This window comes from Juglans regia, chromosome 2 (genome assembly GCF_001411555.2).
Source record: "Juglans regia cultivar Chandler chromosome 2, Walnut 2.0, whole genome shotgun sequence".
In the NCBI taxonomy this organism is placed as follows: domain Eukaryota; kingdom Viridiplantae; phylum Streptophyta; class Magnoliopsida; order Fagales; family Juglandaceae; genus Juglans; species Juglans regia.
The window spans coordinates 13,812,996-13,830,655 of NC_049902.1; the positions used below are offsets into that span (position 1 = coordinate 13,812,996).

Consider the following 17,660-nt stretch of genomic DNA (forward strand, 5'->3'; position numbering starts at 1 on the left):
TTAGGAAAAGACTTAGTGCATAGCCAGTCTGTGTGAAGGCCGGGACCGTTGTGGACGTCGATTGTGGAGCGTGGTGGTTGTTACGATCTCACATCGATTAAATATGAGATTGGTTGATGGTTTATAAGCTCCTAAACATCATTTCCTTATAAATTAGCTTTCAAGGATAACTTCTACCTAATCGGTTCTTAACAATTTTTCGGGATTTCGGCGCAATTCATAAAAACATTTTAACTCGTGCTTTCAGTTTTTGTCATTTTGGAACCACCGGTCCTCCCACATTAACTTCTTGACGTGTCGTAAAATAGCAGAGCCGGATCCGGAGAATCGCCATGAACAGCGTCGCTAACAAGGTAGCAGTGGTGGGAAGTGGAAGTGAGCATTTCGAACCAACTCTCTCGTGTATATTAATAGTATTCTTTGGTAATGGTATGATTTTCTCCTCTTTAATTCAATACGAACATCAAAATGACAAAAAAACCGTTGCGGGCAGTTTCAGGAGCAGTTTGTGCATCAATTCTGGCCAGGAATGGCGTGTCTGTGACCATTTTCGAGTCTGCTAGAGGCCCCGGTGGCCGTATGTCACAGAGAAGGTTCTTTGACTTCCTTTTCGTTTAGTTCTATCTTATTTTCTTCTTTAGTTTACTTGCTGAGTATCCATAATAAATAAATAAATGAATAGTCGCCATTCTTTATTATGAAAATTTCTCTTTGTTAGATTATTAAAAAAAAAAAAAAAATGCTCTTTGTTAGGTGTAGTACATATAGACTCCCCCCAACCCCCACACATGTATAGGGGTCTTTGATTTTTGCTATTCTTTGAAAATTCCCAAATAGAGAAGTTACCGAAGAAGGGAGGGAGCTGGTGTTCGACCACGGTGCTCCGTATTTCAGTGTTAGCAACGCTGAGGTGTGGGATCTGGTTCGTGAGTGGGAATCAAGAGGTCTTGTTGCTGAGTGGGATGAGAATTTTGGAGCTTTTGATTGTATCTCCCACAAATTTTTGGGCATACAGCAGGTTTACTACTATTCCTTTTATGATGCCTCAGACAAATTCCAACGTTCATTTGCACTATGGTTTTAACCCAATAATATTTAATAATGTCATTGCCTCTCCTCCCCCCTAAAATATTTGTGATTAACTGGATCGTTGAATTTTAGCTTGTTTGGAATGGTAACATTAGTCTGCGTTCCAATTCTATTAGTATAGCTTTGTGGTTATTCCTGCTCCATGGTTTCCTTCTTGTTCTTCTCCTTTTATTTTTGTCTATACTGGGATTCTCGTCTTGAATGAATGTTTTGGCTTTCTGTTATCAGCACCACACTTTTTCAATCTGCTCTTAAAGATGGGATGTCAATGCTGTGAAGTGGCAAGTGGTTGGCTATCTAAGTAGTTCCTCTTTTGTTGAATTGTAGTTCTTATTTTAAATCACAGGTTGTTCTACGCCACCATGTATAATATTATATACACAGAGTAACATCAGAAAAAGAATATAGAATGAGGATCAAGTCTATATTTTTTGGTCACCATAAATTGAGATTGGTTGAAGAGTACGAGATTGGTTGAAGAATTCTCTCTTACCGACTTCTTTTCAAGAATATCTCATTTCTTAACCCCTCTCTTTTAATGGTAAGAATTAATTAAAATGAAAATCTTACTTAACTCCTCCCTTTTAATTCTTTTACACCTCTACTTATGAAAAAATACATTTTTTTTGATAGGTAAAAATGAGCGTAACAAAAAAAAAAAAAAAAAAAAAAATCTTTTACACCTCCCTTTTAATTGTTATTCAAGCTGAGGTGTCCAAAACTATTGCACTAAGTCATCTTTTCAGTGGACAATGCTAGGGGGCCACCCAACATGCACCTCTGCCCCCTAGTGCATTTCCATTTTTTTCCCTTTTTCTTTCAAACATTTTTTAAATATATTTAAACATTTACTCATAAAAAAAATATATTTAAACATTTAAAAAAAATATACACATTCACTAGTAGTCATTTTCTTAACCATTAAAGGAAAAAAAAAAAAAATTAAAACACAGGAGTGGTCAAACTGAGGGGGCAAAATCATGAGGCTACTTAGCATTTTCTTAATCTTAGCTTCATGACACCTTGATTCTGAGGTTTTTGGAACTGCATCTCTTACACGAGATGTTCTGTTTCCCTCTTCATTTTAACTCTTTCACACTCTCTATTATGCATCTATACATGCATCTGAGATTTGAGGGAAAATGTTATTATAAGTAAACAGAGGATTTTTTTGGCTTTTTTCCCCTAAAAAAGGTTAACTCTTTTTGTTTACATGTTATTTGTGCATATCAAGTTCAAACATTAGCAGAGGTTGAATGTACGAAAAATGGCAACTGTTTCTCTGATTATCAATTTTATTCAGGAAGGACTAACCAAGAAATATGTGGGTGTACCAGGCATGAATGCGATATGTAGAGCATTATGCCAAGAAACTGGTGTGTCTTCCTTCTGCTTCTCTTTGGAATGACTATTATACAAGATGCTATATGAACCTAGGAATTACTTATTACTTTTTTTTAACTTTTTTCAGGAGTAGAAAGTAAATTCGGGGTTGGTGTTGGAAGGTTGGAGTGGCTAGAGGATGAGAATTTATGGTCTTTGATGGGTTTGGATGGGCAAAATCTCGGTCAGTTTCAGGGGGTGGTTGCATCGGACAAAAACATTGTTTCTCCCAGGTTTACAAATGTTACAGGACGAGCACCACCTCTTGGTATTATATCTTGCCTTCAATTGTTTTATTATGTACAGCATTATATACTTGCATCTGGGCTTGAACTGCTTGTGTCTAAAAATCTATCCTGTTCTTATGACAAAGATCTGTATTGTTAAGAATGGTGTTTGATGAAACTTCACATTCTGGTGGTCAATAAGTTATCTGCACTTCATTAAGGGTTAAGCATATAATCAGTCCTTGGGTTTTACACCATTATCTATTTGCTCCTTAGAGTTTTTAATTTTAACGTTTTGATCTTCTGGTTTCATATGTTTTGAATTTAGACTCTCCATCATATTTTCATTAGATTTTCTAACAGAAATCTGATGAAGCATGACAAGTAGCTACAACATAATAAATAATAAAAAAAATTACATGGTTTTAAATGTTGTTTGATAAGTAACATGGTTTTAAAATTTTCAAAAAACATAAAATCCGTTTTTTTTTAATTAAAAATCCAACTTTACTTCCTCTGTACTTGGGCTACGCCTGAACCAACTTATAAAATTATTAAACAAAAAAACTAAGGCGCGCAGAACCTAGGTGGCACCTGGATTTGTAGCCCAAGCACACTTCCTGGGTGTCAAACCCAGGCCTCGCCCAACTGCTGCCTGGGTTTCTGCCCAGGCGGCCCTAGGTGTAGAACCTAGGGCCGTTTGGGTTGTGCAAAGAGGTAAATTCGGTTTAAAATAAGCTACTAGTCTATATTAGTGGGCTCAATAATGTTATTTTTTTTTTTTATAAAGAAAACTACGCACTCATTTTTAATCACATACCAGGTTTGTCACAATCCTATGACCTGTGATTTATGAGCCCACCACGGTTCCTTTGTGTGCTACTGGTAAAAAGAAAAGGATTTTGCTAATGTTTTATATGAGAAAACTAAATACGAAATGTTTGAAAAGCAAAATTGGTACTCGATTATAGATATTCGTAATTTTGAGCACCTGAGATATATTTAATAAATCTCAGTATATTTGACTGTGACGCCCTCCCGCTTGTGAGTTGATGGGTTGTCGAGACGTCGGGACATGTAACATTGGATTACACACCTCATATGATCATGACAGTAATATGTATGATTCTAGCATGTTACTAATGATATGAACAATTCGCAGTGAAAAGTAAAGATTCTTAGAAATTTAGTACCGGAGGAAAAACTTTAAACCTCAAAAAACTGTTTCAGGAATATCTCCACAAGTCACAATTACAACCATGATTAGCACTATTTCATTACAAGTTCCTAAAAATAAATGTTCGGAATTTAAATAACTATTCTCCACTTTGGGGTAAACAAAACATAAAGGATAATGGTAGATAAGTGGGCCACTGCAGGGTGACCTTAGCATCCTCTTTCACTTGTCTTCATTTGGCTGGATGTCTTACCCGAATCCTCCCTTGTCATACTGGTTTGCAAAATCTACGGTTATGAGGATTGGTACCATAGTGAGACTACCACAATGAGATTATAAAATCTCAGCAAGTTAACCATGAGACAAGAACCATGATGGTATGCAATGACAGATATCGGCATAGATAAGTAAATGCATGAGAATGAAATGCACTTGAGATTTTTCTCTAGATTCATCAACATCTTTGTTTCCTAAATTCTCCGTTTGTTCCTTATTGACCATATGCCACGGCTTCCCTTAAAAATCAATGCGCACGTCCTGGTTCCCTTTGTCACGACTATGAGTAATGTCCGTTAGTGTGACTTCGTCTCAAGAACACTTAAGGCTTCGTGTAACCATCCTTCACCTTAAGCTTTTCTAGACTCCACCAGCCAAGAGGCAAGTCTTGTGACCCGAGACTGTTCTATTCTTGCTTGAGGTCGTTGATAGCCCAACGTCAACCCAAGTGATGCCACTCCATCCTTAAGCACTCCAAAGTGGCCAGAGGAGTTCTACTGGGATAATGCCCCATCCCAGCTTGGGGTCGTGACCCAACCCTCATGCCACTTTTAGAAAATGATGCAATCTTTTTCATGCAAGCATGCTTGTAATAACAAATGCATAGGCAAGAATTAAATGCAACAATTAGTAGAAATAACAATAGAATGGAGCTTTAACATCGTGTGTGTAACATACAGCCATACATCATACGATCATAGGGTGTGGTCATAGAGTGACTTACTTGGAATTGCTAATGTACTGGAGTGTTGATTGGTTTGCTGTCTGCGGGAGAGTATATTTCGGTTAGACTAGAATATTAGACAAAAGTTTCTAAGGAGTGAAACAAGTAAACTTCGCAAATAGGCCCTTGAAGGCCATATTTGCACTAAGATCCCCTCGGTTTTTCACTTATTGCCATTCGGCCACCAACCCTTTTCTAGTTCTGTCTTATAAAATCATCCTTTTCGCTAAATCAAGCCATTATACCAAAGGCAAGCTAGATACCCTTACTTTTCAATGCAAAAGTCCCTTCTTGGTGCCCGATCCAACCTGAGAGCCTCAAAGGCTCTATTCTATGTTTCTAAGTCCCAATTTAAGAGTTTGTCCCAACTAGATCCTTACTTATCTATAGAAAATCATCACTCAGTTTGTATAAGGCCAAACCAAAACCTATAGGCCATGGAACTCTCCCCTTTTCTTGTCAACACATGACCCTCCTTTGAACAATTATCAAAACATATTCTAAATCACCCTTCTTATTTTATATCCTAGAGTTATTAAGAGTAGAGGGCCAAACCAATGTTTTTAATACTGTTTTGTACCGGCCTGTATGATCGAAATTTACTGTTTCAGAACAGTTTCTGGCACGGTGGATGTGGGTGTTTCGTACTGGGTCAAATACTGGTCATTTCGGTGTGCTTCGGTCAATACCAGCCAATTTTCAGTGTACTGGACGAAATTTATATTTCCGTCCGAAAAGTTGAAAGCAGGACATGCGTGGTACGAAAATGGGGTCTGAATCATGGCAGTAGTACTGAATCAAGCTTTTAGGTGGTATGAAAATGGGGTCTGAAGAGCCCATTCAGTACTCCAGTTGTCCAGCACTCTCTTGAAGACCCCATGGCAGTACTAGTATTGCCATTTTCGTACATGGGAGTACTACTGCCTATGCCATTTTCCTAAAAGCTTTTAGGTGTTAATCAAGTTTAATAGCTTGATTCAGTACTGCTGCCACTATATATTCTAATGTTAGGTACTAATCATCCCTCCCTTATCTTATCCAAATTAAACAAATAATTACTATTTTCAGCAGAGAAAATCAAGAGGAGAAAAATAGAAACTTCTTAATTTAAATTTTAATTTATACATTGGAATTTGAAAGATATGATCTGAACCAAAGTCCTTATCAAATTGGATGAATGGTTGGCACTTTTCTTTTCAAGACCTTATGATCTACAAATTTATTTGCATTTTTTTCTCTGCATGCATTATTTTTCAAATTATATTGTTGTTATTTTGGAATATAATTTTGATATGTATATATAATTAATTTATCCATATATAGACTATCCCGAAACAATACCGGTACCGAAACATTTTGTTCCAGTTTCTCAACCGAAATAGTCACTGAAACGGTATTCAAAACTTCGGTCCAAACCTATGTTTGGTTACCTCCCACTTTCACACATTGCACATATACACTCATATGCTCATGTCCCTAAATATAATAATAATATAGGACCCAAAACCTAACATGTTTCTAGACTACGCTTTTGATTCCTCTAACAAGATCAATACACACATACAAATATATATGTATAGAGCTGAATCTCACCTTTACCCCAAAATCATATTGAAAACCCAATTCTCCTAAATATTCTCAATCTAACTCACACATACCCTACATCCATGAGAAAACCGGAACCATCTACTGTCAAAAATCAAATTTTTTGTTCATAAAATCTCATGCCATGTCAATTGGTTCAAACAAGGCTAAATTAATCATCCAAAACTTTGAATATATTTTCTTGCATATTAACATATCAACGCTTAAATAATCGTGGCTTAAAACATTAACACATGATTTTCTCTTCAACCAAACAAACCTCAAGCTTTTCCTCCATAATATCATGATCTTAGGTGCCTCATTCCTTTGAGAGAATCGACCATCACACAATACAAAAAGAAACCCAACTCTAGAATCCGAAACCCTTAAGCTCGTATTATCTCTTTTATTAAACCAATCCATAACTTATTTCTTGATAGTCAAGGAAAAGATACCAAACACCATTGTAAAACTCATCATAGCAAGCTCTTTTAGAGAATTTGAGATCTCAAAATACACCACTGAACAAATTCAAGAAGATGAAACATATGCTTACTTGAAACCCCTTTTACAAGTTGGACTCCATAACTCAACCATCAAGACTCACTCCAAAACACACCCAAGAACAAACATCCAAAAGCTCAAACAAAAGGAAAAAGATGAGAGGGTTCATACCTTGAGGTTCTCAAAACCGAAACTCCAAAGGTATCTAAGCTAGGTGATGGTGAGAGGCTTCTTGGAGTGGTGAGGTTTTGAGTGTGTGTATGTGTTGGTTGGCTTAAGAGAAAGGGAGAAAAATGTGATTGAACTTGAGAGAGAGAAGAGAGCAAGAGAGCTTGAGAGCGTTGGGAGCAAGAGAGCTTGAGAGGGAGAGAGAGAGTGACCGGCGAGAGAGTGAGAGTGAGAGAGAAAAAGAGAGCTTGAGGGGTTCTCTTGCATGAACTCTCATTAGCCCCTTGTTTGGCTTTCATCCTATGGTACATGTGTAAGGTGGATTTTGTGTGACATAAAATGTTAAACAAAAGGGCTTCTGCAGGTGGGTGGGATGCCCGGTCAAGGAGGCTCAAGGCCATGCATGGTGGTTGGTCCTTTATGGTCAACCTTGGCTTAATGTGTGACAAGTGGCACATGGCCCATGCGCTTGCCATGATGCAATTTTGGTCTGATTTTTCTGATGGATGGCTGACTTGGCATGCCATGTGGCATGTACGTAGTGTGGGGCCAAGTGAGGTGGCAAGCGTTGTGGTGACGTGGTGATCCCTCATAGGTCCAAGTGGATGCCAAGTATCATGCATCTAGGTGATGTGTTCAAGGCAACCAATGGTGTGGGTCCTAATCAGTGTTCTAGGGTCGCCATGTGGCGCTCTAGGATTTGCCACGCAGGTGACATGTGGCTGCCATGTGGCGCCATATTTTTTTTCTAAGTATGGGGATCCTAAATGTGACAAATTTACTCTTCCTTTGATCTAAAAGGATTTCAAACGAATGTTATGAATTTTCTAAGTTTCAATCACTACGTGACTAAACCCAAAGGTTTCCTTTGGGATCTTACATTGACAACCAGAGATTTGCTATAAAATATTGAAATTTAGATAGCTCCTTGAAATTATGGTGGAAGATGAAATGGAGTGGAAAGTCTTGGTGATTTTATGACTTTGATTTTTCAACTAAATGTTGTGTGATGACCGGAAAGCATGGTATTATAAATCTATAAAGTGTTTTCTTCTCCTTTTTTTACCATTATTGTTGGTTCTTGTATTGTGATTGTCATTGAAATGTAAAGTAATTCTAAGTAAGTTTATGCAGATATGAATTTGGTTCCGGGGATGGCAGTGAAGTTGCAAGATATCCCTGTTATCCCATGTTTTGCTCTCATGATAGCATTTGCAGAGCCTCTTTCTGCAGTAAGATATTAATTATATATCTCTAAGTAATGTACTCTCCTCTGAAATTGCTGATTCACTCAAAATTTGTGTGTTGCATTTGAATGATGCCTTCTTTCCTAAAATTTTTTTTGTGAGGTTCAATCAGGGGTGGCCTTGTGCCTTATGAAGTTTGTTGTATGATTCAGATACCAACAAAAGGTTTCAGAGTTGTGAACTCAGAAGTTTTAAGTTGGGCTTGTTGTGACAGTAGCAAGCCAGGGCGTTCTGCCACTAGGTTTGTGCCTGTATGCTGCATTCTTAACAAATTCATGGAAAGAAATACTCAATTTTCAAGGTAGGTTTTCATTATTGATTATTTATTGTATTATGCCCTTTGCCCTTTCTGCACAGTGAACGATGGGTATTGCATTCAACTGTTGAGTATGCAAATGGTATAATTGCTCAAACTGGACTTGTTAAGCCCTCGGAGGCAACATTGAAAAAGGTGGCTGAAGAACTTTTCCATGAATTACAGAGCACTGGACTAGATATTTCTCAGCCCTTCTTCAAGAGAGCTCATAGATGGTCAGTATAAGGGTTAAGAGTTCTAAGGTTTACTACTAAGGTTGTGTTTGGATGTTGAAATGAGTTGAGTTGAGTTGAGTTGAAATGATAAAATATTGTTAGAATATTATTTTTTAATACTATTATTATTTTGGAATTTAAAAAAGTTGAATTATTTATTATATTTTATATTGGAATTTAAAAAAGTTGTAATGATGAATTGAGATGAATTTGATAACCAAACTCACCCTAATTGTCAGATCTTTCACACACATACTAATATTAGTCAAAAGACTTGAAGTTTTATCCTCATTATATTCACTTTAATATCACTATGAGCTTTTGATTAGTGTTGTGAAAAAGATAAATCCACGATCAATAAAAAATAACACTATTTTCAGGACGCTCCCTGAAATATAGCCATCCAGACCCCCCACGTCAATCACATGCCTCAGAAAAAAAGCCTGTCTAGCTAGGCTGGGCTTGATCATGATTGCACAACAAGCCCTAATTACGTAGTGTATTCTTGTTTCACTAGATGAAGAATCTTTCCTTGTCCTAACTTCTATTTATTGTAGGGGGTATTGTTGATCCAAGCCTTTGAACGCATTCCACAAATTTTCTAACCCGACACCAGGCTGTGACATTTTAATGTTGTAAATCTCAGAATACCATGGGGTTGCATTTTGATGGGATTACTTGGAGAGAGGGATTAGGATTTCAGTGTAGATATCAAGTTGGTTGTATACAAGGTTTAAAATGCATAGATTTGTTTCAAAAAGAAAAAAATAATGAAATCCCTGGGTTAATGAGAAAGCTGTAAATATGTGGATGTAAATGATTATAGAGTGGCGTTATTGCATAATTGCCAAAATGATGTCATGAGAGAACAAAGGACACTTTTATTTTCATTTTTTCCCTTCGCATTACGTTCCTATATATTCATTTCTTACTGAAGCTAAGTAAGATATGTTTATTCAAATCCTAATCCATCTTAGAGATCCCAGATTTGACTACAACATAAAGAGAGTGCATGTACTTTTGAATTTCTCTTGAAACTAGAGACTTGTAGTAAGTGATGCAATAGATTAAACACTAGATGGTGTGGCTTGTATGGAGGCCATTGTGATTCGAGAACATGTTGCTGATTTTTTTGAACACATGCTTTCCGAGCAAGAGGGGGTGGCTGCCAAAGCTTGATGGACTAGATTGAGTCTATTGAGCCGCATAATCTCTCTTGGTTGGAGAGGCCTTTTGAGGAGATAGCGGTTCATGGTGTGGTGAGGAGAATGGTAAAAGACAAAGCACTAGGTCTAGATGGATTTTCTATGGGATTCTTCCAATCATGTTGATGTGGTGAATGAGGATCTAATGAAGGTCTTTCCTGAATTGTTCTTGGTTGAAAAATTTGAGAAAAGCCTCAGTGCCACTTTTTTTGCACTGATTCCTAAGAAGATAGGGGCATCAGAGGTTAAGGATTTTCGGCCCATTCTTGTGAATGGGGTGTATAAGCTTATCTCCAAGGTGCTTGCAAATTGCCTAGGGAAGGTATTGGGGAAGATCATTACAAAATCCCAAAATGCATTTGTAAGGGGTAGGCAAATTCTGCACTCAGTTCTTATCGCCAATGAATGCCTAGATAGTAGACTAAAATCTGGCAATACAGGGATCTAATGTAAGTTAAATATGTAGAAGGCCTATGATCATGTTAATTGGGGCTTTCTACTTTATTTACTTGGGAGGTGTGGATTTGAGGAGAGATGGTGTTCGTGGATCAGATGGTGCATATCAATGGCGAAAGTTTCAGTTTCAATGAATGACAGCCTAATTGGTTTGTTTAACAGCTCTCAAGGCCTAAGGCAAGAGGATCCGCTGTCCCCACTCCTCATTGTCATTGTCATGGAGGCACTTAGCAGAATGATTTGGGCTTTGGTTAATAATGGCTTTGTGGTTGGATTCTTGGTTGGTGACCCCAATAGGGGTACTCTTTAGTCTTTACATTTCTCACTTGTTTGCATATGATACACTAATATTTTGTGAGGCAGACCAAAACTAGATTTGGGCACTGAGGGCATTTATACTCTGTTTTGAAGTGGTATCAAGTTTGAAAGTAAACTTTGACAAATCAGAGTTGGTGCCAGTTGACAATGTTTGTAACATTCGGCAGTTGGCTAATACTCTTGGATGTAAGGTTTCCTCTCTTTCCATGAATTGCCTTGATATTCCTTTGGGGCCTGCCTCAAGGACTAAATCAATCTGGGATAACAGTGATCGAGAAGATAGAACGTAGATTGATAGGTTGGAAGTGACTATACTTGTTGAAAGGTGGCAGGATCACCTTAATCAAGAGTACCTTGTCTAATTTACCAACGTATTTCTTATCTCTATTCCCAATTCCAGCAAGTGTGGCGACCCAGATTGAGAAATTTCATCGTGATTTCCTTTGGAGTGGCATGGAGGATGAATTCAAATTCCATCTAGTCAGTTGAGACAATGTATGATCCCCAATCTCTTCTAGTGGGTTGGGAATTAGAAACCTAAGGATTTTCCATCAGGCCTTGCTTGGGAAATGGTTGTGGCAATATCATATGCAACCAGAAGCTCTATGGAAGTCGGTGATTGATAGCAAATATGGAAGTGTGTTTGTGGGGTGGGAGTTTGGAAGCACATTAGATGAGGGGTGGGGGGTTTTTACTCGTCATACTAGACTCATAGTGGGAGATGGCTTTAGAATAAAATTTTGGAGTGACCTATGGTATGGGAATAATGCCCTAAAGGACTCTTTCCCTTTAGTTTTCCGGGTTGCAAGTGAGAGAGAAGCTTTAGTGGCTGATCTTATGGTGATATCTGGGGATCAAGTCCAATGGAACATCAACTTCAATAGGGCCCAAGATTGGAAGTTGGTAGCTCTGAGGACTTTTTTAGGCTCCGTTTGGTTTTACAGATGGTCTCAACCCATCTCATCCAATCTCAACATTCAAACATCATTCAAATACAAACATTTTTTAATTTCAAATTTTCATCTAATCATTACCCAATTAGTACAACTTTCCAAACATTCAAACAAAACACAAAAAATAATTCAACTTTTTCAAATCCGAAAACAAAAATAATATTAAAAATTATGTTCTAACAATATTTTAACTTTATAATATTTTTATTCAATTTTTTCTCTTTCCTTTCCCAAAATCCCATAAAATATCGTAACTCAAACCATTTCACTACTATTCACAAACTATCTTACTACTATTAACATATTTCTCATCTCATCTCATCTGATCTGTGTAACCAAACGAGGCATCTCTTGTATTCCATGAAACCAAGCACTCAAGGAGTTGACACGTTGTGGTGGGTACTTGCTGGTAAAGGTACATTCTTGGTTCGCTTTTTTTATAAGTCTATCACATAGTCGCAGAACAATCAGTTTCCATGGAAAGGGATTTGGTGAAATTAGGCACCTCCCAAAGCGGCATTTTTGGCTTGGCAGTTTCTCTGGGTAATATTTTGACGACGGATAAGTTGCGAAAACGTAGGGTGATCATAGTAGATTGGTGCTGCACGTGGAAGAAAACTGGCGAGACTGTGGATCATCTCTTATTGCAATCTGAGCTTGCTAGAGCATTATGGGATGAAGTGTTTTGCATATTAGAGCTAGCTTGGGTTATACCCGCCATAGTGGCTATGCTGTTGGACAGCTGGACAAATCTAGGAGGCATTCTACAAATCAAAGCCGTGTGGAAGATGGTTCCTATCTATATACTGTGGTGCTTGTAGAAGTAGCGAAATGACTGGACGCTCAAAGAGAAGGAGCGCACAATAGAGGAACTTAGATCTCTTTTTACTAGAACTCTATTTCAATGGCCATAGCTATAGATTTTAATGGTCTTGGTGTTCATGACTTTCTTGTTTCCATTGCTTCTTCCTAGATAGGTGTTACCTCTTGTCTACCGTCTTGTGTACTTGGGCCATGCCTATTCTTATGAATACAATCGTTTACTTATCAAAAAAATTATGAGCTGAATATTTTCATTTTGTTGAAATAAAAGTAATTGATGAATTACAACTCCTATCCTAATTGAGCCTTGAATGACTTAAGTTGTATACTATTTTACAAATAAACGATAAATGCAGTGCTGCCATGAATATTAAAATTGCATTCCATTTTCATGACAACATCTGCTCGAATTGTTCAATTTTTAACAGCTTCTCTCTTCCATGGGTCTCCTCTTTCTACTATAAATGATATCATTAGGTCAAATATGGTGAAATCTGTCTATCTTGTATTCCTCCTCCACAGCTGCATCTTTAAGATAATGATTCGGGTAGGGGATATATATGGGAGTTTTGTATATGCTGATGGCAGTGCCACTTCAGCAGAAAGAATACTCTACATTTTTTTTAAAAAAAAAATGAATTTTATGAAATCATATACCACAAGAACAATTTTATCTTTTATGATAGTAGATAGTGAACTGTAATTTGGGAAATGCCAAAAGAAACCCAAGTCATGATTGAGTATGGAAATATTCTCAGCATGAGTGTGATGCATAACAAATTGGTAATGCCCAGATAACATTTCTTTCAAAACCAGTTCGGAAAAATAATCATAACGATTATCCCACAGAGCTGCCAATATCCACAAGACAGACCAACATAAACATTCCAACAAAAGCTAGGTAATACAGATCATTGTTTCATAACACTGTTTTTGTGTTAAAAAAAGGAGATAACTGTTCATGCTCATGTATGCCCCAGACCCCTATCATTACTCTTTTTAGTACTCAAAATGGAATTGAAACTGTGGCAACACCATAGGTTGGCTCGCTATAGCATTTCTTCTTCATTCTCTCTCTGTCTCTCTCTCTCTCTCTGTCCTGAGACTAGTGCACGCATATCTGTTCTTTGTTGTGTATAGAGCACTTTTAAGAAAGGAGCTTTGTGGGAAGGGATGGCTACTTTTTTTTTTTTAATGAGAAGATTTTTAAATGTAAGGATAGGGTTCAGGCTATCTGATAATCTGTCTATTATGCTCAACTGATATAGAGAAAGAGTTGATTGGTGTCTGTTGCCCATGGTAGTAGATAATATTTTGCTGCATACTTGAACTATGCCTATTTACTTGTCCCAATAAATTTTTTCACTCATTAAAAAAAAAATATTTAGCTGTATTTTACTTATTAAAAAAATTTTTAGTTGCATTTTGCCTTGCATTGATGTTGCTTGTGTTGTTGAATTCACTGCAGGTGTCGACTCATAATTATAGCAATGATTTTTTTTACTGGGTGTGTGTAAAATTGAATCTTATCTGCAGCTTATCTGTGGCCAGATTGCACTGACTACTAAATGAGTACGAAATTTTCAGTTCCAAACTTGCCATATTAGACACTTGATTATTTTGCTTTTAATTTTTGGGGTTGGGGGGGAGGGAAGAGATGAGAGAGAGTTACTCTTTGTGACTCTGCTTTTTAATCAATCCAATGACTCTTATTTTATTTTTATTTTATACTAGTCTTTCTTTCTATGTTATCTTGGTGAGAATTTATGTTTTTTCTACTTACTATTCAAACACTGAATTGTATAACATCATTTCAATACATGTAGCAACTCGATATTGCCGAGTATCTATGTAATACCTTAAATGTTCTTTCTTATAGGGGGAGTGCATTTCCTGGTACAAGCATTGCCAGAGAGGAGAAGTGCCTTTGGGAGAAGAACAAAAGGCTTGCTATTTGTGGAGATTTCTGTGTTAGTCCAAATATTGAAGGTGCCATAGTTAGTGGCATAGCTGCTGCTTCCAAGCTTTCTAGCTGTTGGTAACAATCCTCTCATCATTTCACCAAATAACTTCCTTTACTGTCTGTCTGTATCTGTCTGTCATCTGGGCAGCTACTTGTTAAAATTTAGGTGTATCTGCAATTTGGTTGGGCTTCATATTGGTGAAAGATTTTTTGGGAAACTGTAATCAGAGTGCTATAAAACTGCTTCATGAAATTGATCATTGTGATCAACAGAAAAAAAAATAAAAAAAAAGTATATTCATAAGCTCTTTTAGTTGAACGAATGATATTCATGATTGCAGACTAGATTATTTACGTATTAGTTGTATATGTTTGAACTCTTTAATAGTTCCACTCTTTATTTCCTCTCCCACTTCCTGGGAATAGGATCCTCATAAACCTCAAACCTCTGTAAAAACAGAAAAAGAAAAAAGAATAGATTCTACTAGCAGTTGACTTAACTCGCCACAAATATTATAATATAGCTATTACGGCACATTTAAACCGTCGTTGAAAAGATGGTTTTTGAGTGACCTTCGCCTTACTTGTAACAACAAAACTAGTTATAATAAGTTTATTAAATGTAAAATCAATCTTTCGGTTTTCATTTGAAAAGTAAAAGATAAAAAATAAAGATTAACAAAATCAAAATAGGCTATCATTTTTTTCTTTCAACTGCTAATACAATTTCGAACAGAATATTTACCATAAGACATTAAGCCATGCGATTTAATGAATAACAGACATGTCGTGTTTTAATGTCCATGCCATAAACTCATTAAAAACAATGCTGACGCGATATTGTCCATCAACCATTAAATTAACTTTGATATTTAAAATAACAAATTTAATACCACATCCACACACTAGGATAAGAGTGTGATGATGTGTATTGTATAGAACTTTTCTATTAGATACTATATTACCTTACCATCCTTTGGAATAGAGAAGTGTGATTCATTATTCTTTCTGCCATTATCTTTCCACGATCATCTAATATGGTATTAAATTATTCGAAAATTATTTATAATTCATTATTAATCATTAAATCATTTGATACCACATTGTAAGGGAATGATGATCAAGAAAATGATGAATTAAACTTCTCTTAGGATATTACTATCTTGCCATTTTCTCACTTTGCTAAAACTCTTGGAAAATGCCATGTATTATTATATCTTTCTTTAACTTTCATCCTATTATAATAAAGTGATTCGTAATATATAACATTACTCGTAACTCTTAAACAAATCTCTTAAAAAAAAAGAAAACAATTCAAAGCCTACTTAACACTGTCACATCATGATGTGGGCATAGTGGTCAAAAGTGCAAACCCTAGGAGAATACAAAGGGGCAAAACCCTAGCACAACAAAGGGATGAAACCCTAGCAGAGCAAAGGTTGAGAGAAGCTTCAAGAGAAAAATACTTCAATTGAATTAAAATCGTGCGTGTAAGGTGACCAAAACAAGTATTTATATTAGTACATAAGAAAATAAAATACATGTGACTAACATGTGATACAAAGAAGAATAAAAAGAATAAATTTAATTCATGATACCCCTTCAAGATGGAGAATATATAGAATGGACTCCCCCATCTTGAAAACTAAGTGATGAAATTGCTGAAAACCAAGAGGTTTGGTTAACACATCAGCAAGTTGATGATTAGAAGCCAAGTCAAAGGTCTTGATAACTCCAGCTTGAATTTTTTCTCGAATAAAGTAACAATCAAGCTCAATGTGCTTTGTTCCTTCATGAAAGATTGGATTGGAAACAATGTGTAAGGCAGTCTGACTATCATAAAAAGGTTGAGCACTATGAGTATGAGAAATACCAAAATCAGATAAGAGAGTGAGAAACCAAATAATATCACAAGTGGTAGAAGCCATGGATCTATATTCAGCTTCTGCAGAAGATCTAGAAAGTGGTCTATTTCTTTGTTTTCCAAGAAACCAAAGAATCCCTAAGAAAAATACAATAACCACTTATAGATCTTTTACTGTTAGGAGAAGAGGCCCAATCACAATCAGCAAAAACTTTGAGAGATAATGAATTGGCAGCTGGGAAGAAAGACCATGACCAGGAGTGCCTTTGATATATTGTAGAATTCTGTAGGCTACTTGTAAATGGGGCTGCCTAGGCTGAGCAATGTATTGGCTAAGCCTATTAACAAAATAATACAAGTCTGGCCAAGTTAATGTGAGGTAAAGAAGTCGACCTACAAGTCTTCTATAAACTGTAGGGTCAAGCAACAAGTCTCTCACATCTTTACTCAACTTAATATTTTGTTCCATAGGAAAAACAACAGGTTTAGAAGCAAGTAAACTAGTTTCTTGAAGAATCTCAAAAGAATATTTTCTTTGACATAAAGAAATACAAGCAGAAGATCGAGCCACTTTTAAACCAAGGAAATACTTGAGCTTACCAAGGTCTTTGAGCTTAAACTTCTCATCAAGCAAGGACTTTAAAAGCTCAACAGATTTCATATCATTACTAGCTATGAGAATATCATCAATATAGACAAGAAAGGGTAATAAAAGATGAACTCTCAGTCTTAGTAAAAAGTGAATAATTAGGTTTGAATTATTGAAAACCCATACTGAGTATATAAGTTGAAAACTTGGAGAACCACTGCCGTGAGGCCTAGAGAATAATTAGCTTTGGATTGTTGAAAACCCATATTGAGTATATAAGCTGAAAACTTGGAGAACCACTGCCGTGAGGCCTGTTTCAAACCATAGAGTGATTTATTCAATTTGCAAACTTGGGACCTCCTTTAAATGTTAAACCAGGAGGTAAAACCACGTATACTTTTTTAGATAAGTCTCCACGCAAAAAAACATTATTTACATCAAGCTGTGTAAGATACCAGCCTTTCACAGTAGCAATGGCCAAAAGAGTTCTAACAGTAGCCATTTTAGCAGTAGGTGAATAGGTTTCAGAATAATCCAATCCTTTAGTTTGGGTATAACTCTTGGCAACCAACCTTGCCTT

General features: G+C 36.5%; 1 protein-coding gene across 3 annotated transcripts; it reads left to right on the top strand.

Annotated features, from left to right (window-relative positions):
• Positions 1-200: 200 nt before the first annotated feature.
• LOC108996028 (renalase) lies at positions 201-14,908 on the top strand. Of its 3 annotated transcripts, none has more exons than XM_018971759.2 (9): positions 204-402; positions 494-593; positions 838-1,018; positions 2,393-2,465; positions 2,561-2,740; positions 8,267-8,364; positions 8,532-8,620; positions 8,737-8,910; positions 14,544-14,908. In XM_018971759.2, exons 1-9 carry the CDS (start codon positions 333-335, stop codon positions 14,704-14,706), a joined length of 1,128 nt encoding a protein of 375 aa, XP_018827304.1. In that variant the 5' UTR covers positions 204-332; the 3' UTR covers positions 14,707-14,908. The 3 variants fall into 3 exon arrangements, with proteins under 3 accessions (XP_018827326.1, XP_018827304.1, XP_018827313.1); XM_018971768.2 differs by having other exon boundaries at positions 205-375; XM_018971781.2 differs by lacking the exon at positions 8,737-8,910 and having other exon boundaries at positions 201-402; positions 8,532-8,680.
• Positions 14,909-17,660: the final 2,752 nt, after the last annotated feature.

What these genes read in the sequence shown, in the direction of transcription:
- LOC108996028 (XM_018971759.2), top strand. Translation starts at nt 333, where the DNA reads ATGAACAGCGTCGCTAACAAGGTAGCAGTGGTGGGAAGTGGAAGTGAG. An exon ending in AATTTTTGGGCATACAGCAG is followed by an intron (nt 1,019 to 2,392) that starts GTTTACTACTAT and finishes AATTTTATTCAG; the next exon opens with GAAGGACTAACCAAGAAATA. An exon ending in AGGACGAGCACCACCTCTTG is followed by an intron (nt 2,741 to 8,266) that starts GTATTATATCTT and finishes AAGTTTATGCAG; the next exon opens with ATATGAATTTGGTTCCGGGG.